Raw genomic sequence first — 23155 nt, 5'->3', positions numbered from 1 at the left:
TTTTCGGTTTATTTTTATGGGTGTGAACGGTCTTGCTTGGGCATACATTTCAAATCTCCTGACCTCATGTGTCCCAGCAAGGGCTTTAAGGTCCTCAGATGAGCTTTTATTGGTTTTTCCTAGATCTCATTTTAAATCAAAGGGTGATAAAACTTTTTGTTTTACTAGTCCAAAACTATGGAATAGTCTTCCATTAAATGTGAGATCCGCTGCCTGCTTGGACACTTGTATACACTAGCTTTACCTCAGTTTTAACTAGGTGATGCTTTGTTTTAGCTGCATTTAGTCCAGTCTGAGGTTACTTTGTGGTTTTTGGTCAAGTTCACTTTTACACTCATTTGCTTGTTGTTCTTGTATTGTGTTTCATTGTTTTTATGCTATTTTATTATTCACATTTATGGTTTAATTCAATCTAATGTTTCTCTTATTCTTTCATTTTATTTGCCTGGTTTGTTTTACATGCTTTTATTGTGTCTTTTAATCATTTTTAATCTTTTATTCTAATATTCGTGTTTGTTTTTACTGTCAGCTGATTCACCTCGACTGGAAAGCAGTTTGGTTTTTAAATGTGCCATATAAAACTCCTGTTGTCTTTAAATATAATATAAATATAAATATATATAGTATAAAACTCTCATATAAAACTCAACTCTTCATTTCCCAAAGTGTGGAAGTTTTCAGCAGGAGTAAAGTGTACTTTGCGAAAGATTTAGGACAGAACTCTAGAGTGCACTGTGGGCTGTCTCAGAGGAACCTTCATGATCTGATGTAACCATTCCCGAGAGAGAAAAGGTTCTGCTTGTCAGATTTCACCACAGAAGAAAAAAAAAATGCTGGTTTAAAAAACTCGCTTTTTCAAGACAAACTGCCCAGGTGTCATGATACAAGCTCTTCCACAGACACACACACACACACACACACACACACACACACAGCTCAGAAATGATCAGTGTGTTCAAGCTGCTAAAATGGTAGATTTGTGGTTTGATTCCTGGGAACCATACTTACTGATGAAACCTATGCCACAACTGTTCTGTTGCTTAGTTAGCGTCTTTAGCATTTGCTCAATAAATAACTGCTAAAGAACATTATACTACACAAAACAGCTATAGTTCTCAACACAATGGCAGTAGATCTGTGTGTGTCAGTGTCTATGTGTGTCTGTGTGTGTATGTTAGCGGTGCAATGTTGTGTGATTTTGGTGAAATGAATGCTCCTGTTCGGCATGATTACCAGCGCTCTGACCTTAGTCATTCAGCGGGGGCCAGACTGCAAAGAGCAGCAGCGGAGCGGAGGTCCCTGCGCTGCCGAGGCCCATCTAGGAGAGCGCAGCGCTGGCCATTACCACCCTCATTAATTAGCCGCTCTTTTTATCACCTGCTGCCAGTGGGAGCTATTGATTAAAAATTCAAAGCCAGATTTCAGATGGAAGCGGGCGGGCGAGCGCCTTCCTGATGGAGATAGGAGGGCCAGCTTCGCGTTCGCCTTTAGGAGCATCAGCGTTTCCACGGGAATGAGGAGGAGGAGGAGGGGCAAACCAACCCACTCCCCACCAGCGCTTAATGTCATCCTCACACGCGCACACTCACGCACACATACTTAGCTAACTAAAAGCAATGCGTCAGGCACTGTGATCAAGAGGAACTTAATAAAGGACTGTTCAGCAGAAATGCAGAGGAGAGTAGAGACCCCCCCATAACTCCTGCCTTAGGTAGAGTTCGGACAGAGGTACGTAGCCCGGCCTGATTTAGGGCCGTCAGGGGCACTCTTAAAGCAGATATCCCCATACTCGCACGTGGGCCGTTCATCATAACAGTAATGATTCGGGGTGAGCTTTTATAAACTGAGAGACCGGTCCCTATGGGGCTTTCTCCATCCCTCTCTGACGGTGTGCAGTGGGGGATCATCTGTGTGTTTTACATAGTAAGTCATATGCTGTGTCAGGTTGAGCATGTTAAAGGCTTTCATGGGCTGTCATATGGGCCTTTTATGGCTTGGCACGTTCACACGTCAATGCTGCACTCACGAGCTGAAACATCACTTTTCATGAGCTATTCAGCTTTTTTTTTTACTTCAGAGGTTATTACTTAGAACATTTGTGTCGTTTTTTTCCCCTTTTCGCCCCATCTTTCTCCTAGGTTCTATTTTCCACTCCCATCACCAGTTGCCTCTTTCCCTGCGTTAACCTCACAGCTTGTTTCAAAATGGCAGCAAAAAAATCAGACAAAAAAAAAAAAAACATCAATAAATTCCTTGATAACAGACACCCTATCAACACTGCTTGCCTATACCGGCCCCTGAAGGCATCGTAAAGAGCACCACCCTGCAGAGCTTCACCAATAAACCGCAAACTGTTGGATTAATGAACAAAGGGAGAGTAAAGAAAGCTCCCAAAACACCACTGAAGTTTTACTTTGCCGGGAGAATACATTTACCTTTGTACTTGTAGCCACCGCTTCAGGACTGGACAGGTGTTTTTGTTTCACATGGAATTTCCATGTAACCCCACATGCTGATGATCCAGGACAGCTCCATCGCCAGGCCGGCAGCCATGATCCCTCTCCTCGGCTCCCCTCTCCCTGAGCTGGCACCTGAGCCGCTGGGGGAAAATGATCCCTGGCTGCTCGCTGACAACCTGGAGCTGGCTTTGCGAACGATTGGGGGGGGGGGGTGGGGTTGGGGTGGGTGTGTGGGCGGGCGGCTGGGGGTGGCGGCGGGTGAGACAGCCTGACGGACACACCTGGCAGAAGTGTGTGTGCGTGGGGGGGGGGGGGGGGGGGGGGCAGGAGGAAGAGAGGCGAGGAGAGAAGTGTGTGTGTGTGGGTAGGGGGGGGAGTGGGTGTGCTTGAGACACCCTGGCACTCAGTCAGAACAACTGGCATGGTTCCTCTGCAGATGGGCACACAGGTGGGCAGTGGACAGGCGGGTGGGGGTTGGAGGGAGGAAGGGAAGGAGAGGTTGGTGGATGCGAGTGGGGTGTAGTGCCAGGTTTGTGTCCTCCTTTCAGCTCAGAGCGAGAAAGAGCGGGAGAGACGTTCACATCTGGATTGCATTTCGGTGTGAGCACCGACCACTATAATTCTATACTGCCCCCTGGTGGCAAGAGATGCTAATGTAACTTAAAAAAATCACCCCATTGTCATCTACTGGAGGTTTTCTGGCCAAAGTGTGAAACTGACAAACTGACACCCAAGGCCCTCCAGTGTTTTTACAGAATGTGCGACTATAGCACTTGCTAGGGAATGAGTACAGTCTGTTTTGAAAGTGTGCGTATATATATATATATATATATATCATATCATATATCAATATCATATACAATATTCTGGACACATGTGAGTGTGCCTTAAGGCCTATTTGAGAATTCATGAGTAAAAACCTCTCCAGACGCCCTCATCACTAGTTGTTAACAAGACAGCTGTGCGTCGAAAATACATGTATGTAGCTCCAGATGTTTGATCTACATGGAGTGTCTTTCATCAGTAAACGGACGCACGCTCGCACGCACAGACGCACGCACGCACACACACACAAATCAATGAGGACTTCTTCTCAACTTTAGCATACAGCAGCTCAGCTTGACCAATGCATTACTATGAACAAACGACGCAGACTCTTCACACGCTAAATCTCGGCAGCCTCGGTTATCTCTTAACCTCCATCTTTGTGGAGATGTGATTAGAAAGCTGCCAGTCTGTTGTCCCTGCTCAGAAAAAAGAAACAATATCATTGCAGACCGGCCAACATACAAATAGCATCGATTTCTCTGGAACAGAATACAGACAGCTAATCAATGCGCGAGTGTGTCTTCTCTGCGCCGGCCGCAAGCCCCGATCAATTTCCAGGGAGAGGCGTCATTGATAAACAAAATCAACTCGCTCCCGGGCAAACTCGGCGACCTAACGGCCATGAAATTTGCTTCAAATAAAACACAAATGCAGTCATAATCAGTCTTCCCTGCCTCGCGCATACCAATCACTGATCACCCGTCTTCTCGCTTTATCGTCGGTCTTCGAGTATTTGATATCGTCTAGCCCTGTGACCTCTCAAATTCTGGCATTGTTTCCGTAACGATCTTCATACAGCGCTTTTTGGAGGGAATTATTAATAATTCCGTAGCCGACTTTAGTTGTCAGTGACAAAGGAATCCCAAGAGATAGGCGCGTCCTCAACAGGTTAATGGCTGGCCTCGCCCTTTCAACCTCCTCTCTCCACAGACGTCTCTGCCTCTCATTTGGCCCCCAAACTCTAAACTAAATGATTTATTGATCCAGGGCCACCTCCATATAACCTGTAAAATTACACCATCAGTCCGCCATTAGCCACTGGGTAATAAGCGAGTCTCGAAAGGGCCCCTGCTAGGCGCTGTCTGGAAAAAGAGGAGAGCTCATTTTGCCCTGGACCCCCGCCTAATTTGAACTTTGATCAAGCGTTAAAGATGGCAATCTCCCTAAGCCTCCTTAGTAATCGTTAGGCCACTGTTCTTGCCAAACAGGTGGTGTGAAAGGTTCAGTGAGTCTCAAAGACCATGACCGACCTTTCACAAACTGTCATCATGGGCTACTTTTGTAGGCTACTTTTTGTGTTCAAAGTCATCCAACAGTGTGGAGGTGCTATCACTACTGTGATCTGACTTTAATGACAAGCAGGACTGGGTTAAATGGCTCGTGACCCATACCTTCAGACTACTAAAATGCAAGTTCAAGTTCACTTGTAGGCCTACCATGACTGCACTTATAACTCTAAAGTGGGAGATGCAAGGTCTATCCTCATGCCATAGCTGGAGGCCTTCTTCAAATTATTTGTCTTAATATGGTTTATAAAGCAGTTCACATTTGTAATATACTTTCCCTTTTCACATTTCAACATACATAGCCATATCCACGTCAAGCAAAAGTATCTCTGTAAACCATGTTGCATGTTCAGAAAAAATAACAAAGGTTACAAGAGTTTATTCATCTTTAATCATACATTCAATATTGCATGAAAAAAACAGGCAAAATGATTCAGTGAAAATAGCACTCTTATATGACAGATAAACTAGGAGTAACAGTTTTATTATTATTATTATCATTTTTTTAAGAAAAATCCCTGTGGCCTTGTGTAAGGGATGGTGGTGGGATGGTGGAACAATACCCTAACTTTGGAACGCTCTCTTGACACCACAAAGAAAACAATGTGATATATAGTATCTGGTTTCCAAACCCACTCTCCTGGACGGAGCTAGACATTGTGCCGTGTTCAACCACACCAATAAGGTGGGTTTAAATATCGATACCGCTCTCCTGCCAAAGACAGCACTTCCTGGCTTCTGGCCCTTAGCAGGCGAGTGCTTCAACATAGCAAGGTGTGCCCTGCCCTCGTGTGGTGAACAGACGCCACAACAGGTTTGCATACTCATACAGACTAATGTGCTTATTCGGAAGAAATATGCATCACAAGGCCTTGTCCAGCAAACATGCACATCTATGTTATCAGCTTGCTGCAGCTCACACAGAATACTGCCACTGTGTGGCTATGAATAACACTTTTTAAGTTTTGGATATTTTATACGGCATCCCTGCTGCACAAATACTGTGGCACAAGCAGACGTCCATTTTCTAACTACAACACATTCAGCTTATACTTTGGGTGTGCAAAACAGCTGTGACAGATAGGGAGATCACGCCACCCAGGCAGGGATTGGTGGATGACTAAAAATGTCCAACCCGTGGGATTTTGACGTGGACAGAATCTTGTTTACGATCTTTTCTACCCATTGTGAGAGGGGGTAAAAACAACTTTCCTGATGGCAGTTGTGCAGGTGATTCTCCCATGTGTCAGCAGTGATTTCTTGATAAGGATTCACCAGCTAAATAAGGGTGACCGTGTCGGGCAGAAGAGGGACGTACACCTCTGCCTAAAAGCTACATGCTGGTGTTCCAAGATTTATACACATAAACACATAAAAAAGTACACCCTTTCAGATTTCCCCAAAGCTTATATAGATCAGACAACGTACTCCATTTCATCATACAAATATAACTGATCCCTTTATATATCAGCTCTACGACATTAGCTAAAAGAGAGGGGTACTGTCCAGCCAAACACAAAACTACACAACACCACCATCCTGATAACAAACGTTGCCTTATATTGGTTGACTACAGACACCCATGATGCTAACCAATGCTAGAGCTTTCTATCTCTCTCCCTCTGCACACACACACACACACACACACACACACACACACACACACACACACACACACACACACACACACACACACACACACACACACACACACACACACACACACTCCATTACAACATGCAGCACATCACACAAGCCATGGAGAGAACAGAGCTAAAAATAGTCCCCTGCAATTTTAGATCAGCAGTTGATGCCAGCTATGTGCTCAACTGCAGAAAACATGACCACATAAAGTTGTACTGAGGACAATAAAGGATCCTAAAGGCCAAGGACACAATAGCAAAGGCTGAAGCATAGCCAATCTAATGTGAAAGCGTTTCTGGAGGCAGCTGAAAGCAAAATGCATGCTTAGAAAATAGTAATATTAATTGGACAAATGTGGCAGTGTTGGTTGAATTGGCAAAGCGAGAAGAGTATAGTAAGACATGGTTGGCAGAAGGAAGTGAAAATCATCGAAAGTGCTGAACTTGAACTCGAGAATTAGTTTGCAATTCCACTCACAACTCATAGGTCTCACCTACATGTTTGGCATTTCATAAAAATCAGTTAAACGATGCATAAATATGATGAACAAAGCTGTTGGAGAGAGAGGCAGCAACAGGTCAAATGCATTCCCAAATAGACTAAAATGGGCCTAATTCCTAAACTTTCTGTCAGTATTATTGCTTAGAGCCACATAACAAACCGTGGAATCAAAGTAGCACACACTCAAGGCTATTGCATGTTCGGATGTGCAATAGTAGCTTATAACAAAAGCAGTCAGTTTTTAGGCTTCTAAAGATTCAGGTTCAGCAGATAAATAGCTCTAGCAAACACATTTTAAAGTCAAATATACTGTGAGGTCAAACTGGTGACTATAAATACAACAGATAGGAGCAGAGAGCACCACAAAAGCAATAGATAGATACTTAACAATGATCATATTGTAGATTTTGATACACAAAGCTTCCCTTTTTAACAACGATCAATATTTTATCAGTATCACTGCCCTGCATATAGAGAAACCTGAAACATAACAACAATAACCTTACATGGGTCACTGAGACTGCCTTACATGTAAGAGTACTTATGAGAAAGCTTTTCGTCTGTTGTTAAATACATCGCAATTCCAAACATTTATGGTAATAACTACATTATTGCATTGTAAAATACATTCAATGGTAAAAGGCAAGGCACATGAAGAAGCATGAGTGGACTTTTGCCCTGTGCTTCGTCCAACTGTCTGTGTCCCACGGCCAGACAACAAATCGGGGGCTTGTGAGAGTTGCCGATAAAAGCTTACTGTTCATGGTGCGGTTGTCCGCAGCACCAAGAGGGACAACTGAGTCATTCTGGGGTCTCGGTTCTCTGTGCTCATTTCCGCTTGGGGATTTGATCCGTTTGTTGCTTGTCGAGCCTGAGTTAAGCCTTACAACAACCACATCACGAAAAAAAAAAGAAAAAAAAGAACATATAGTCTGGCATAAAACAGTAGGCCTGCATTTAACCAGCATTTACACTACTGAGAGGATGAGCTCATTTTTTTTAAGATAAAGCTTTAAATGGGGTTGTAACATTTTCCTATTGCATAATTAAATCATTATTTCACAGCCTGATTGCATGAAAAATATCACATTTTAGGGTTTATACTGGTGTAAATGCTTTTTCTACATTCCAGTTTTCTACCTTGAAACTCAACTCCTGATCATACAGAATGAAACTGACAAAAAATGTTTAAAAAAAAACTAACAAAAAAAAACCCATGCAGAACATTGCAGAACTGCCTAGGCTTTTGCGATCCATTCAAAATAAGCAATCTCATCTAGGTCCACTGGATAGTCAGTGAGGTGCAAGGGCTCCTTGATGTCAAAACGTTCCCCTTTGTAGCTAATCCAGTGGCCTGGTGGCAGATAGATATCTCTCTCCTGCTTCCCTGGTTCTAGCACTGGCGCCACCATCAGGTCGTCTCCAATGAGGAACTGTGAGTCGATCTTGTAGGCCGTCTCATCCGTGGTGGCGATCCACCACAGGGGGCGTATGATGGGGTCCCCCGTGGCCAACACCTCGCTGGCCAGCTCCAGCACTCGGGGTGCGACCAGAGTCTCATGGAGCTTGGTGAAACGCTGGGCGATCTGGACCACCTCGTCGTCGTACTCCCAGGGTGGAATGGAGAACTGCATGGCCGGCATGAAGGCAGAGAGCTCCAGCCAACGAATGTACAGCTCCCGGTCTGGAAGGACAAGGCCCCCGTGTGTGCGGTTAGTGTAGGCGTTGCCCCCAATCATGTCTGGCAGTATGAACTGGTAGCCCAGGATGCTGATGGTAAGGACGGCGGGGATGATGGACTTGAGGCCGAGCTCGTAGCCCCAAACCGAGTCACGGTCGATGATTCGGAAGAAGCAGGAGATGTTCTGCGACTGGTACCCCGAGCGCAGTTCGGCTCGCTCGTTGTAGAGGATGGCCATCTCGGTGTAGCGTCGCGTGAAGGTGCTGGGGTCCTGCAGATGGGCACGTGTGCGGAACCGCCAGGGCAAGTAGCTAGTCTCGCCAGCGTCAAGTTTGAAGGACGTGATACCGTACTTGAGACGTAGGCTTCGGAGATGCGAGGAGTACCAGTTCCGTGCCTCGGGGTTAGTAAAGTCTAGGATCCCCCCGATTCCATTCCACCAGCGAACTAACGCTGGGAGATTTCCTGTGGGCTCCATCACTAGCAAGCCCTTCTCCACTACCGACCCGAAGTTTTCAGAGTCATAGTTGACAAATGGATGCGTCCAAAGAGACACAAGAAAGCCATCTTCCTTCAACTGCTGAAACATGCCAGAGGCATTAGGGAACTTCTCCAGGTCAAAATCAAAGTCACCGTACCGCTGAGTATAGCGGTCATCCAGCTCTAGATGGCTGCAGTTAAAGCCATACTTTCGTATCTTGGCTGCGTACTCAAGCAGTTTGTTCTGGTTAATCTCAGTCTTGTGCAGGGCCCAAGTGGACCAGATCGGATGTCGGAACATGACTTTGGAGGGAACTTTGTAGGGCTTGTTGAAGTACCGGCGCACCATGTACTTGTGGATGGATCCGACATCGAACCCTACACACACGCGGTAACTGAGCTCAGCATATGGAGGTTCTCCAAGGTGAGGTCTGTACGGGCTGTCCTGGTACCGTGCCTGGAAGTAAAGGGTCTTCTCCGTGTCGTTCCAGCCAAGATGGAAGGGCACGGAGTCGTTGATCTTGATGGCAGTGGCAGTGGAGGAGAGCCAGTAGCGCTCTAGGATGCTGCCGAATTCGTTCCGGTTGGAGTAGACATCACTGGTCACGAAAGGCTTGGGCTTTTGCTGGCCCGAAATGGTGATGGGCCAGTGCTGGATGGCGGACTCGGCGCCGCCGTACCAATGCGAACCGTTATAAGACATGGCGTGCTCCACCGGGCGGTCGGACTCCAGCTCCTCCCACCTCAAACGGTAGCATGAGACTGTCTTGACAAAGACGGTCTGGATGAAGAAGTTGAGCTTCCCATCACTTGAACGCCCACACCTCAGGATAGGACCGTCTTTGTAGCACGAGTCCAGGTCCAAAGTACCTGACCTGAAACACAGAAGATACACTCAGGCGTGTTAGTCTGGTTGTACATTAACTTAGTACCTTTAACTATCGCTCAAACCTTACATAAATTTAGGAATATGAAATAAGTAACAACCGTATTACTTTATACATGCATACAAGCATGTGCATCTTTCCCCCCATTGATCCAATCGTCGTCGTCACTGTAACAAGGTAGGTTGATGAGTTAACTTCTCATTGAAGTGTGTTGTTTTGAAGACTTATCCCATTCATAGGTCTGAGTTGCTGCCCTTACACTTCAGAGTAAACTGTCTAGGTTGTCACCGTATTGTAGTTTGATTTTCATGGTCAAAATTGATGGGTATTACTTGTTTCAGGCTTAGAGAAGGTGAATGAACTGAATACACATGGATGCGGAAAAAAGTCTAAATTGCAATCACAAGGTTTGCCTTTAACAGTGATGCTAGAATATATATTGAGCACAAATACAACAGATTACTCTGTAGCCGTAATCTTTCTTGAAATAAAGAAAAGGAAATCTACTACATGTAAACATGCATAGTGTGTCAGATTGAGAGCTACTAAACAAGTATGAGGCACATTGAGAGTGTCTTCTGTCACGTTGACACTACATGAGACAACACAGCCAGGGGAAGACTCTCTCAGGCATAGCCCTCTATCTATCTCTATCTATGAAACCCACGAAAAATTATTTCAAACTCGACCCAAAACACTGTATTACCACACATTGTTCCCAACGGTGTCTTTAAGTTCAATAATGTTCTAATTACCGAAACAGCAGCATTGTATGATGGCATTTCCAGAGTGCTCTGTTTCATAAAGTAATCTGTGCGGTGAATGCCAAGAGGTCAAAGTTCAGCAGTGACACAGCAGGGGAAGTGCAGTGAAGTATGCCCTGCTCTGCTCAATCATGATTACAACTAACTTTTTTTTTTCCCATTATGTTTTTGCCCAACAAAATGTCACTCAAATCAAGTTGACAAGATTAACATGTGTTCTTTAAAATTGGCAATTGCACAGAAATGCCAGTGGCACTGACCTCTTCGCTCCTCACAGTGTTTCTGAAATCATTATGTGTTTTTCAAAACTTTTAAAAGGACATTGATATGTTTCACCCCAAAAACCTCTTTTTTTTTTAAAATGAAATAAAGGGTTTTCAAAACGAATTCCCAAGTTATGCCAAATACCGTCTTGTGTCTCCATGCTGGTCTAGTTCTATTGCACTGACCTGAAGGCCATCTTGAAGACGGTGGCTCCTGCTTGGTTGCGTATGATGAACCCGTCTTTGTTGAGCTCCAGCATCTCCGTCCTCAGCAGGTCAGGCTTGGGCAGCGAGGCGATGTAATAGCACCATGCCGTTACCGCAGCGATCACCAGCACCACCCCAAGAACGCCAGCAGCCACCACCGGCCGCGTGTCCTTGCTGATCTTCTTGATTGGGGGGGCATCCGTGATGGTGCCCCCAGCGCCCCCTGGCACTACTTGGTACATGGTGGCTTTCTGCCAACCATGCGCCAGCTAAACAGTCGTGAGTCGTCACTATTTATATTTATATGGCCTCATTGATTTAAATTAACCTGAGGTTTCAATGAAAGCATGCCTTCGAATATAGCAATTGTTTTCTGATACACCAGCAGTGTAACAGGACCTATGACTACAGCTCCTTCCTTCAGAACTGTCCTTCAGCTCCAAGAATGTCTTCTTTCATCAACCTAGGACAGAAAAAAAGACACAGGTTTCTAAATCAACATAAATTCAGACCTCCTGAAAATACAAAAGCCTTGGCATTAAAACAGATTATCCGTTGCATAATTCCAGTGGATAATTCCAACAAAGTGAGATGGGCACAGTCATTCCATCTGAGAGAAGACACTACGACCAGGAAAGAGCACAGATACACAGATCCTTACTGTGTGTCAGCAGATGAGAGTGAAACGCTTGCATGAGTGATGGAAGTCATGAGTTCTGTTACACTACTCTGTTAAAATTTGATTTGCTTAACTCACTTCCTGTAGCAGCCAGTAATATGACTGACATATGTAGTATCCAATAGAATTACTGACACATGACTGTGTAAGGTCCCAGTGAGATCATAATCTCCCTATTTTCTCATTAAATACGTCATTATAATAATACATCAATAGTGAACGTTTCCCTTATAAACACAGATAGCATAGTGAAGATTCAAAGACAGTTTGCAGTCACTAAATATACTGATGATATATATTTGTGGAATAAACATCCCTACATTGTACAGTATACTCAAGAATATAAGAGTTGTTGAGCCGTTTATCAGTACATTTGTTGTGAAATACACAGTGACTATAAATAACCCTAAAATGAGAATATTTAAAGTAGGCTTTGTCAATGGTTAAAATAATTCCTAATATACGCCTTTGTGGGAACGTACTCAAAACATAGAGTAGTAGTTATTTATTAGTGGGTAATATATTTTCCCTATACTTAGGTGTTGCTAAAAATTGATTATGTATGTAAAAAGTCATGTAAAAATAAATATATCTAAACTTTCACTTTTTTTTCCCATGGTATGTTTTCTTTTTTTGCCAATGTATGAAGTGCTATGAATTACACCAAGAAAACAGTGTATTATGTCTTTTCAAATGCTCATTTCATTTGAAAATCAGTAATTTTTCAAATAATTGTTTTACTCCACATGGAGATAAACATTAAAGGAAACAAAAAATAAGTGTCACCACGGCCTCAATATTTATTATACTGGCAACAAATACTCAGCTGCCTTAGCAAGTAAGACTGAAAATAATATAATAATAGTGAGATATGGTATGGTAAACATGTGGTATGTGTGTTCCCAGGGGGATATGACACATTGCTCCAGTGCCCACGTGGCCACGTGGTAGTGTGTGTAAGGGCCTTCATACTCATATAAATGCACATACAGTGTTACATGCAAGAGAACGCCTGGAGTCAGGATGGAAATACCTCATGCAATCAGGTAGGTAGAAATACCTAAACACACCAACAGTGCATAGTTCCCATGATTGATTACCAAGCAGGGTGTTTAGAGTGAACGTTTTGAGAGTCTGAGCGAGACTGGTTTCCATGCGGGCCGGCAGCCTCTGAGTGCATCTGTATGCAGAAGGCATGTGCACCGCTCCCAGGGTCAACAGGCAGCACCACTACTGCACCAGCCCGTTTCCTGCTAATAAGGGTGTGTACTCTGGCAGAGGGATGGAGAGAAGAGGGGAGAGCAGAACAGGAGAAAGAAAGAAAGAGAGAGAGAGAGAGGATTGATTAGGGAGAGGAGAGCAGAGGATGGGAGAGGGTGTATGGGAATGGGAGAGGAAAGGAGAGAAGACACATGAAGTTGACTGGTGGAGGAGGAGGAGGAGGATGAGGAAGAGGCGTGGGGGAAGTGAGAAACACTGAATTCAGCAGAAAGAAAAGAGTGGTGCAGGTGGAGGGAAGTAAAGGGCCTGAAACAAAAGCGAGGAGAACAAGTGGTAGTGTACCTTCATCGCTGAAAAAGCAAACAACTTGTGCCAGGCGACCCCAACTCAGCTCTGAACACCCACGCCAAGGCCATGAGAATGAGAAAGGGAACATAAGGCTGAGGTGAGGTGGAGAGGGAGGTGTGTGTGTGTGGGGGGGGGTCTGTATAATCAGAACTATTAAAAAACATGGAGCGCAGCGTGGTGCCACCCTCCTGGGCAGAGGGGAGAGAACAGGATGCTTAATTAAAAGGCTGGTGCTAGTTATCAAAGTAAATCAGAGCAGCATTAGATTAAGGCAAAATAAACACTTCTGTGAGTTAAGTCCTCTCAGTTCTCTCTCTCTCTTTCTCTTTCTCTCACACACACACTCTTTCTCTCTCTCTCTCTCTCTCTCACTCGTTCTCTCTCCTTGAGATCTGTATTGATTTAGCAGAGCTGTTAGCACAGGGGGTAGATAAAGAAGAAATGTGGTTATCTGGAGGAGAGGAGAAGTGTGGTTATCTGAAATTGTGCTCTTAAATCCTTAAATGCTCCTGTTCAGCTCAGACAGTCTAGCAGCCTCTGCGATGAGACAGAGAGAGAGGGAGAGAGAGAGAGAGAGAGAGAGAGAGAGAGAGAGAGAGAGAGAGAACCTAGTTTGGTTCTAAGCTAACTGCAGAGAGACTGCTTGTAGCAGAAAACAGAAGTATACTTCTTCTGTGTCTCATTACACTGCCTGATCAAGTGTCTTGTAAAGACGATAAACCGCTATTAGCAAAGCTGAAGCAGTTAGCAGGGTATGCAGCCTGTGTGTGCATATGCCCTTCAGATGAAACCCACTGGTGCATATGAACTCTGTGATAAGAATCAATAGCTTTGAACCAACAACAAGGGCTGATGTTAACTTTGTTGGTTGTTGCTTTTTTTTGTGCCACAGTTATCATAAAAATGTGCTGACATCTTGTAAATACATCTGGTTCTGATTTCAACCAGTCCATGTCAGAGTCTTTACTCAGAGTAGCTAGCTTTATTGTCCTGGCATATTTGTTCATCTTGGTAGAGCATAGCACCTGTGCACTGGCAGAGAGAGGTGTAATTCCCTTAGCAGGCAATGAATTGCCAAACACATGGATGCAATTCATTACACCATAAATCCCTTTGGTCAGGGGAATTAAAGATGTAATTAAAAGAATCAGGTGGTTTGGCAATCTCATCAATTAAATCAAGCATCACACAAAACAATAGTGTGTAGGCTATTTTTAGCAGAAGCTTTTTTTCACATTGGAGAGAACAGAAATGTTCAGTTTAATGAACTGTGCTCTTCCAAAGAGGACACTCTTTGCATCTGTTAGATTTAGGCGTTTTTCAGATACTATCAACTCATATGAAATCCTCCCCCACAAAAATGTATCACATTCTCGCCACCTTCATTAACACACAAATGGTCAGCAAGACCCTTCCTGTCTGCTGACATTCACACCCAGCATGCACCCATTATGCTAAGTTGTGTATTTCTATCTATTATAACTGAGATGTAACTTGTATACTGAGTGTGTTGCGTTGAAGAAAGAATTGCGCGTAGAGACACCGACCGCTACGAGTGGTGAGGGAACGGAGCAAGGAGAATTGAGGAGACATCGAGGCATGTGAAGACAAGGCCAAACAGAAGCTACACTATGGACCATACCTACTAATCTCTCCCTCTCTCTCTCCATCGTAGCGTGTTGTGTGTGCTCGAAGTCTGTTACGTAGAATAAACCGTCATCGACCATCAGACCGACATTTCATCGAGTTCTTTGCTAGAATCACGCAACCGCAACTAACGTCAGAGCTTACATAGAAGTCTGTTATATTACAGTATAACAGTGGTGTTTTCACGGGAAATCTGTTTAGCATTTCCACCCAGACCAATGATATCTTTCACATCTATGCAGCTCAGAGTGGAGTGTAACCCAAGTGGTGTTCTATTATGACAACTACTCCCTGTTCCTTTACAGGTCGCTGTATATAGGCTGTTTATAGGCTGTTCCAGGATGGCTGTTCTCATAGCGGTATGAGGGCCATTTCTTGTTGTCAAGCACTCTTTTGAACCATATATCATTACATTCACATCATTATATTACTGAAACAAATGATGAGAGAACCTCATTGACACTTCAGATATTCTGGTCTGTTTTGGTGTGGAGATGAGGTCACGGGCTGGCCTACTAACACATTATCTGAAGCTTTTGCAGTGAACTGCACATTTATTGTTCTGGCATACAGCAGGTAAAATAAGTATTGAACACGTCACCATTTTCAGTAAATATATTTCCAAAGGTGCTATTGACATACATTTTTCACCAGATGTTGGTAACAACCCAAGTAATCTACACATACAAAGAAACAAACAAATATTTTCAGAAATTAAGTTATGTGTAATAATGTGAAATGACACAAGGAAAAAGTATTAAATACATGAAGGGAGGTGCAAAAAGGCATGGAAAGCCAAGACAACAGCTGAAATCTATCAGTAATTAGAAAGCAATCCGGCCCCTTGTCAGTGCAAATTAATATCAGCTGGTTAAATCCCAACTGATGGCCTATACAAATGTGTCTCATTACCAAGGTGTCACAGAAGAAACATCTCATGATGGGTAAAAGCAAAGAGCGCTCTCAAAACTTTTGCAACCTTATTGTTGCAAAACCTACTGATGCCATTGGTTACGGACACATTTCTGATTTTCTGAATGTTCCAGTTAGCACTGTTGGGGCCATAATCCGGGAGTGGAAATAACATAATTTCACCATAAACTGGTCACGACCAGGTGCCCCAAGATTTCTGACAGAGGAGTGAAAAGAATTATCAGAAGAGTTGTCCAAGAGCCAAGGACCACTTGTGGAGAGCTTCAGAAAGACCTGGAATAAGCAGGTACAATTGTTTAAAAGAAAACAATAAGTAATGCAATCAACCGCCATGGCCTGTATGCACACTCACCACGGAAGACTCCATTGCTGAAGAAAAAGCATGTTGAAGCTTGTTTAAAGTTTGCTGCACAACAACTACACAAGCCTGTGAAATACTGGGAGAATATAGTCTGGTTAGATGAGAGCAAAATTTAACTCTTTGGAATGGATGCCATAATACACACCATGTTTGGAGGACAAATGGCACAAAAATAAATCTTAAAAAAACTGTTTGTGTGGAAGAATGGGCCAAAATCACACCTGAGCAATGCATAGGACTAGTTTCTCCATACAGGAGGCGTTTTGAAGCTGTCATTGCCAACAAAGGCATTTGTACAAAGTATTAAATAAATATCAGTAAGCGTGTTCAATACTTTTTCCCTGTGTCACTTCACATTATTACACATAACTTAATTTCTGAACTAACTTGTTTTGGTTTCTTTGTATGTATGGATTACTTGGGTTGTTACCAACATCTGGTAACAATTTCATGTCAATAGCACTTTTGGGAATATATTTACTGAGAAAAATGGTGACGTGTTGTTCAATACTTATTTTACCCGCTGTATCTGTTCAGCTTGGTAGAACATCTGTTCAACTGGCAAACATATGCATGCAATTCATTACCCAGTAAATGCCTTTGGTAAGAGGGGTTTCGTGAATGAAAGATGTATTTAAAAGAATGTATTGGTAATCACATGAATTCAATCAACAGTAGAATTAACCAAACAGTAATCTAATATCGCAACTCCCCCCGAACTGGACCTCTGATGGCAGTCTGAAGACTGAAACATTTGGGACCCTAAGCGCTAACTTGGAAAAAATAATTTTGCTAATTTAATTACATGAGCAAGATCCTAAGCGTAAACATCCCACAGACCACATGATAGCTTTAGTTCATGCACAATGGACTTCGCTCATTGCTCGTCAATTCAATTAGGGCCCTTGATCTTTTCAACCACATCTTCAACAACAAACTAAGAAAGACATTTCCACAGAGTTCATGGTTGAGTTTTATGGATTCTGGGCAATTTTGTGTGCAGATAGAGACATTGGCTGGACAGCTAACACATCGTTTGTGGCTTTCGCAGCAAGATTCGCCCACGACATATTTCTGGTACAAGTCTTATGCACTGCATACTGAGCTCCTGACCAGCACAGACTGTTGGTAGAATATCCGCATCTATTACAGAAACTGTGTGTTAACTTTAGCCCTTCAGGATTAATTTAAGGTGCTAAAAGAGATTACGATCGGCGTGTATTGACAAACATATGATCAATACGTAAGAATACATTACAAAATCCCAGATGTAGGTGAAATTGACATGTAAACATTGTGGTTTGATTTTCTGTCATTCATGTGCCAATGTACCCCACACTAGTTTGCCAACTTCTCAGTCTGCTTGGGGCAAAATTCCGCAGCGACGTGCCTACACCCCGAAGGGAAGCATGTGCAGACTTCATGGTTTCAGACTGCTGACTTATACTGAACTGAATACTGAACAGCTGTATGTGTTTGTGTGTTCAGTAGCCTATGCTCCTGCAGTTCTTGCAACCATGTGGCCAGTATCCAGGAGCCCAGTCACCAGTGTGTGTGTCCAGTATGGCACTGAAGTAAACAGCTCTACAGCTGTGTTGAATTCGTCTAGCACACATTAACCGGCAGCTGTGGCGCTGACAGCAATCTAAAGAAGTCTGCATAGGTGGCTACTGAGAGTGGTTGCTAAACTGCAGGGCAGATTGTTGATGGCTGTGTCTCAGGAGTTCATTCTTTCAGCGGTGATACAGGTTATGCGCATGGAAATTATAACAGTCCTTGGGGGCAACGACGCAAGGACACAAAGTTAACCCAAACTCGAGGGGAAACACGTTCTCGTTCTATCGTTAGCGTTATATCCATACTTGACGAGACTCTAATCTCTGCTTTGGTGAAGTGGTTTATGTTTAATCGAGTAACCTGACGCGTTTGTTTCCTCACAGTTCGCTTGTTCAGTCTGCGGTTCATAAGGAGAGTGCAGCAGCCCAGACCGTTATGTGCTGCACTAGGTTGAAATAGAATATCGTTGTCCTTTCGGCTCGATTTTCGGTTTCGGTTAACCTATACGAATTCTGGATTAATCTGACAGTAAAACAAATTATATATGCCAACGACTCACCGTCAGCCGTGGTTCCGCCGTGCACTAACTTCAGGTCTGACAGTGTCCCGTCACGGACAAAAACATGACACTCAGTCAAAGCGCCGTGTATGGCAGGGGAGGAGTTCGACTTTTCCCCCTGCGTTATTCATCCAAAAACAAGACTTCCTTCGAGCTTGGAGTTGGGAGTTGTAGTTCTCTGAAAAGAATCTGTACTACATTGAAGGTGTGTGCGTCACAGCAACTGTGTTTATTTCAACGGGAAAATCAAAACAGACTCAGACAAAACACACATAAAAATCACAAGGCAACGTTTACCTATTTCAAATTCGTATGATTCATTTTTCTTTTTTTAGAATGAATACATTTTACAAAAAAAATCCATTGAAACCTATTCCATTTCTGAGATCCTGAGGTAACTTCCCAGCACAGTTCATCAAACCAGTAGGCCAACACCCGGGACAGGCTCAACGCTGATACTCCGACACAAACTCAGGGTGAATGATGTAGAAACCGGCCTTGAATGGTTTCACCACATGAAAACAGCTGTGTCCTCCACTGCAAGCCAGAAGATCAAGAGGATTTAAAAACGCATTCAATCCACTCATTGTCCTGCTATTAACTGTCTACGGCTGAGAGCTAAGTGCTGTTATGTAATCGGACTTCTAAGCCCAGTAGTCAAGTGAAGTGGTTCAGTGGGGACAGTGAAGTGGTTCAGACAGGACAGTGTACTCTCTCTGATGCTTGTGAGGTGAACTAAACAAGTAAGGAATTGTGTTTTATTCATGAAGCTCTTCTGCAGAGTGAGATGCAGCCTCTCACCTGGAGTCTGAGGTGGCCTTGGAGTTGGATCGGCTGAGGTGGGCGGGGGGTCTAACGGTCTGCAGTGCGGAGGTGATGTGGGAGTCAATTACCTGCCCCCGTCTCTGGGCATCCTTTCCTGAGAATCTCCTGAGGAATGGAGATGGGGTTGGAAAATCGATGTGAGCGATGTACAATGATGTTGTATATATACTGCATGTGTGTGATTGGGCAGCGGCAGCAAAAGGGGACAAGGAACACAGCAGCAACAATAAAGCTGCAAATCTAACTTTTCAACAAAAAAAGCACCACACCTAATGATCATATGAACCTATGGGACAACCATTCCCTTCATTTAGTTTGCCACATTTTGGCCAAACATGTGAAATGACAATTGTCTGGCCCTTTACTATGATCTTCTGTTGCATACAGCTAATATGGCTCTACTGAGCCCTTTCAGTGTTTTTAAGTAATCTTTAGAATCTGTCCCAAACCTTTGTCCTTGTACATTGGGGACACTGTAGATTGGCTGGAGACAAGTAAAGTCTTTGAGCCAACACAAACAGCTCTTCTAAAACAATGGCAAAGATGATTTTGACATACTATTGTATTTGTAGTGGCAAGTCAAATGTAAACAAACAAGAGCTGGACAGCAGCAGTTTGGGAAGCTCTTACCAATACTGATTACCTAACCTTTTTAAATGTTCTATTTACAATAATTTCTTCATTTACAATAATTTCTTCAGACTGACTAATGAAGTGTTATTCATCAATTAAGAAGTAAGGCAGACCATTAATATAAGAGCGTACCCCTGCTTCCTCTGAAGGGAAGTTGGAGGTTGTTTCTCCCTGACAGGGGTGTCTACGAACTGTACTTTACTCAGCCAGTCAGCAGGGGGCAGCACACACACTTTAGGGGAGTGCAAGGTGACTTTCAGTGGCGCCTCTTTCTCTGCTGCCTTCTGCTTGGCCTGTGGGTGTGCAGGCATTTCCTCTGGTGAGCGAGCAAGCGAGAGGGAGAGAGACAGACAGAAAATGGTAGAGAGGTGTTCAAGTGCTCCTGAGAAATTCAACAGGTGGTTAACACATTGGGCCCCGATTTCCTTGACAGGCAACAGGCAACTGGCAACGAGCAAAATCCACTGCACATGAACTAAAGCTAATTTAATAACATAAATAATTTTGCTAATTTAATACCATGAGCAAGATCCTAAGTGCAAACATGGGTGGATCAGCCCAACGGTCCCACACGACACATGATAGCTTTAGCTCATGCTTGACAGACTTTGCTCATTGCTCCTTGCTTGGCTAATTTTCCGTCTGTGAAAACAGGGCCCCTGACCTTTTCAAACCCATCTTGTCACAAAAATATACCAAGAAAGACATGTCCACAGAGTTTATGGTTATGAGTTTACATTTGCAATTTGAAGTAACTGGAAGGCCAAACTAAATATGTAGCAAAATATAACCTGCCTTAGATGTTATGCACCCCCCCTTCTAAAATGAAAAAGTACTACTACTACCACTGACTACAACTAAATCACTGTGATGTTTAGCACTGTATGCACACGGCCATACCTGGGCACTGCACTGAGATGTGCCTGACAGGGGGGAAAAGAGGTGCCACCTGTGCCACCTGTGCCAACGGGCTCATTAGTGTCAGTGGCACCATCACCTGCTGAGGAGGTCGAGTCCCCCATCCAGTTTGTAGTTTCCGGGGAAACAGGAAGTCCTAGATGTCAGATTATAATGAGAAATAAGAAACCCTGCATCCTCTTGCTCCAGGACACACACACACACACACACACACACACACACACACACACACACACACACACACAAACAATCAAACACACATAGGCTCGCTCCAAACCCTTTGTGTTGCGTGCTGTGCGGTGATCAATAAATAATCAGTAGCTCTGCTTGATTTCCTGCTGAGTTAACATGATTAGAATGGGTTTCATTTGTCCCGTTCCCCAAATCAGGTCAATAACGAATATCTACGCTTGTTTCAAAGAGCTGCTTGGTGACACAGGTGACACAGGATTTGTTCCGAATCACAGCAGGAGGGTGTATTCTGAGAATAAAGCAGGGCTCAGACTGTCAGGGGTACATATTTAGTAAGCCTCAGATAACTTTGCTCCTTTTTAACCATTTACTTTTTCTGAACTGGCATATATTTAGTAAGCCTAAGATAAAACTTTTCTCATTTTTAACCATTTCCTATCTCTGAAATTGCACATATTAAGTAAGCCTCAGATAACTTTCTCTCCTTTTTAACCATTTACTTTCTCTGAACTGGCATATATTTAGTAAGCCTAAGATAACTTTTTTTCTCATTTTTAACCATTTCCTTTCTCTGAAATGGCACATATTTCGTAAGCCTCAGATAACTTTCTCTTAACCATCTACACGCACACAGTCCTGCACGACACTTTGTGTCTCCCACCACTATGCCTGTTTTGTGTTTTCGCTGCTGATGCCCCCTGAGATCTCTGTGGATGGGAAGAGGCTGCTGGTGTTGGGCTCACACCCTGCAGGGTGATAATAAGGTGAATAATGGATGAGCGGTGCTGAGCTTTCACCTGCTGAGGGGTAATTACCACTGCCTGCATTAGGGTGAGAGGATTTAAAGGCCTGTCTCATGCTATAGTTAAGAGCTGCACAACAACAGCCTTGAACATACAGAGAAAGTGAAGTTAGAATTAGAGAGGGAAAGTAAGGCTTGGACTTGTCTGAAAACTGGTCTGAGAAGAACTTCTCATAAAATCAGTAATGGTTACTCACGTAGAAAGAAAGGTGGGTAAATAGAGAGGATTTATATAGTGCTTAAAGACTTTCCCCACATATAGCTTTGCTGCTACACTCGGTAACTGTATATGTTGGGTTTAAGATTGGATCTTCTTCTCCTTAATGGAACTCAGTCTTAACTGATTACTGGTTCTAGGAGAACCTGAGAACCCGATGACATGAGTCAAAACATTTAATTTATTTATAATTCATACAAGTAATGGAAAATCTCATCGACCACCCAGCCTAATGTAACTTTTTAATTAATGCCATACCATTTGGACAATTGTATGTATGAAATGAATCACATTGTCAGACTTAACACTTCCTGGATTGCTGTGCAACGCTGCGGAGAGAACATCTGAACCAAAGCAAAGATAGTTTCAGACCTTTTCTTATTTGTTGTTAGTATGCATCCATCATCCTTGGACCTTGGACTAAGTAGGTCAGAGTTTGTTTTGCTGAAAGACTGCCAAAGTCTACCATGGCAAGTTTTGTAGGATGCTGCCTCTCTGGGTGGATCTATACTGGTAGAGTATGCTGACTTGGTCCAAGTCCCTACCTGCTGAGTAAATGAAAGTGTTCTGCATCCTCACAGGTATTTATTGTGGGTGGTTGCTGGTCTTGTGTGGGTGAAGGTGCTGGCTCTTACCGGTCGAGGGTGCGGGTTGTTCCGGCGGTGAGCGGAGGAGGGTCTGGGTCGGCTGGGCTGAGAGGCTCTCCAGCGGCCGGTGGGGCTGAACTCCTCCGAGTACGTGCTGAGATGGAGCTGTGGGCTCATTGCCTTCCCACACACTTCCACTCTCAAACACACACACTCTCCATCTCACTCCCACACAGCCTGTGCTGCTTCTCCACTGGTCACTGTCTATGTGTTTATGTGTGTGTGTGTGGGTGGGTGGGTGTGTGTGTCCCACACTACTCTGGACACTCCCCCCTTCTGTCTAACTTTCACCCACCCACCCCCTGTCTCTCTCTCTGTCTTTCTCCCGTGTTCCCTTTCATCTGTTTTGTTCCAGGTTTTCCCATTGTGTCAGACCGTCGTCAATGTCCAGTTTCCTGTGTTTTCTAAACTACCCATCAAACAATATGGCCCACAGCCTCGGATCACCCTGAAGACTCAGCAATGATATCCACACCTGTTCCCAGATTCACTCAACTCCTCAACAGGTAAGTAAACACACACACACAAACACAACTGACGCCATGTCATGTAATAGAAATCTAATGTTACTGTTAAACCCTGATCATCATTTAAATACATTTCAAATAGAAAAAAC

The 23155-nt window shown here is 43.7% G+C and overlaps 2 protein-coding genes across 2 annotated transcripts; both read right to left on the bottom strand.

The window, feature by feature from the left end:
- Positions 1 to 4936: 4936 nt before the first annotated feature.
- myorg (myogenesis regulating glycosidase (putative)) lies at positions 4937 to 18423 on the bottom strand. Its single transcript, XM_012830204.2, has 3 exons — positions 18306 to 18423; positions 10980 to 11463; positions 4937 to 9754 (listed from the first exon to the last, which is right to left on the bottom strand). The coding sequence occupies exons 2-3, from the start codon at positions 11240 to 11242 to the stop codon at positions 7957 to 7959; spliced, it is 2061 nt and encodes a 686-aa protein (XP_012685658.1). The 5' UTR covers positions 11243 to 11463; positions 18306 to 18423; the 3' UTR covers positions 4937 to 7956.
- An 81-nt stretch (positions 18424 to 18504) lies between these two features.
- Positions 18505 to 22835, bottom strand: LOC116222914. Its single transcript, XM_031578129.2, has 5 exons — positions 22528 to 22835; positions 20664 to 20817; positions 19896 to 20079; positions 19107 to 19235; positions 18505 to 18842 (listed from the first exon to the last, which is right to left on the bottom strand). The coding sequence occupies exons 1-5, from the start codon at positions 22654 to 22656 to the stop codon at positions 18752 to 18754; spliced, it is 687 nt and encodes a 228-aa protein (XP_031433989.1). The 5' UTR covers positions 22657 to 22835; the 3' UTR covers positions 18505 to 18751.
- Between the last annotated feature and the right edge of the window lie 320 nt (positions 22836 to 23155).

Source organism: Clupea harengus, chromosome 12 (genome assembly GCF_900700415.2).
Source record: "Clupea harengus chromosome 12, Ch_v2.0.2, whole genome shotgun sequence".
Lineage (NCBI taxonomy): Eukaryota > Metazoa > Chordata > Actinopteri > Clupeiformes > Clupeidae > Clupea > Clupea harengus.
Note: the sequence above shows the minus strand (reverse complement) of the source record. Positions and strands in the feature narration are given on the sequence as shown.

Coding starts and splice junctions, on each gene's coding strand:
- myorg (XM_012830204.2), bottom strand. CDS start 11,242: ATGTACCAAGTAGTGCCAGGGGGCGCTGGGGGCACCATCACGGATGCC. Junction 9,755..10,979: donor GTCTTCAAGATGGCCTTCAG/GTCAGTGCAATA, acceptor TCTGTGTTTCAG/GTCAGGTACTTTGGACCTGG.
- LOC116222914 (XM_031578129.2), bottom strand. CDS start 22,656: ATGAGCCCACAGCTCCATCTCAGCACGTACTCGGAGGAGTTCAGCCCC. Junction 19,236..19,895: donor TCCCTTCAGAGGAAGCAGGG/GTACGCTCTTAT, acceptor TCCATTCCTCAG/GAGATTCTCAGGAAAGGATG. Junction 18,843..19,106: donor AAGGCCACCTCAGACTCCAG/GTGAGAGGCTGC, acceptor TCTGGCTTGCAG/TGGAGGACACAGCTGTTTTC.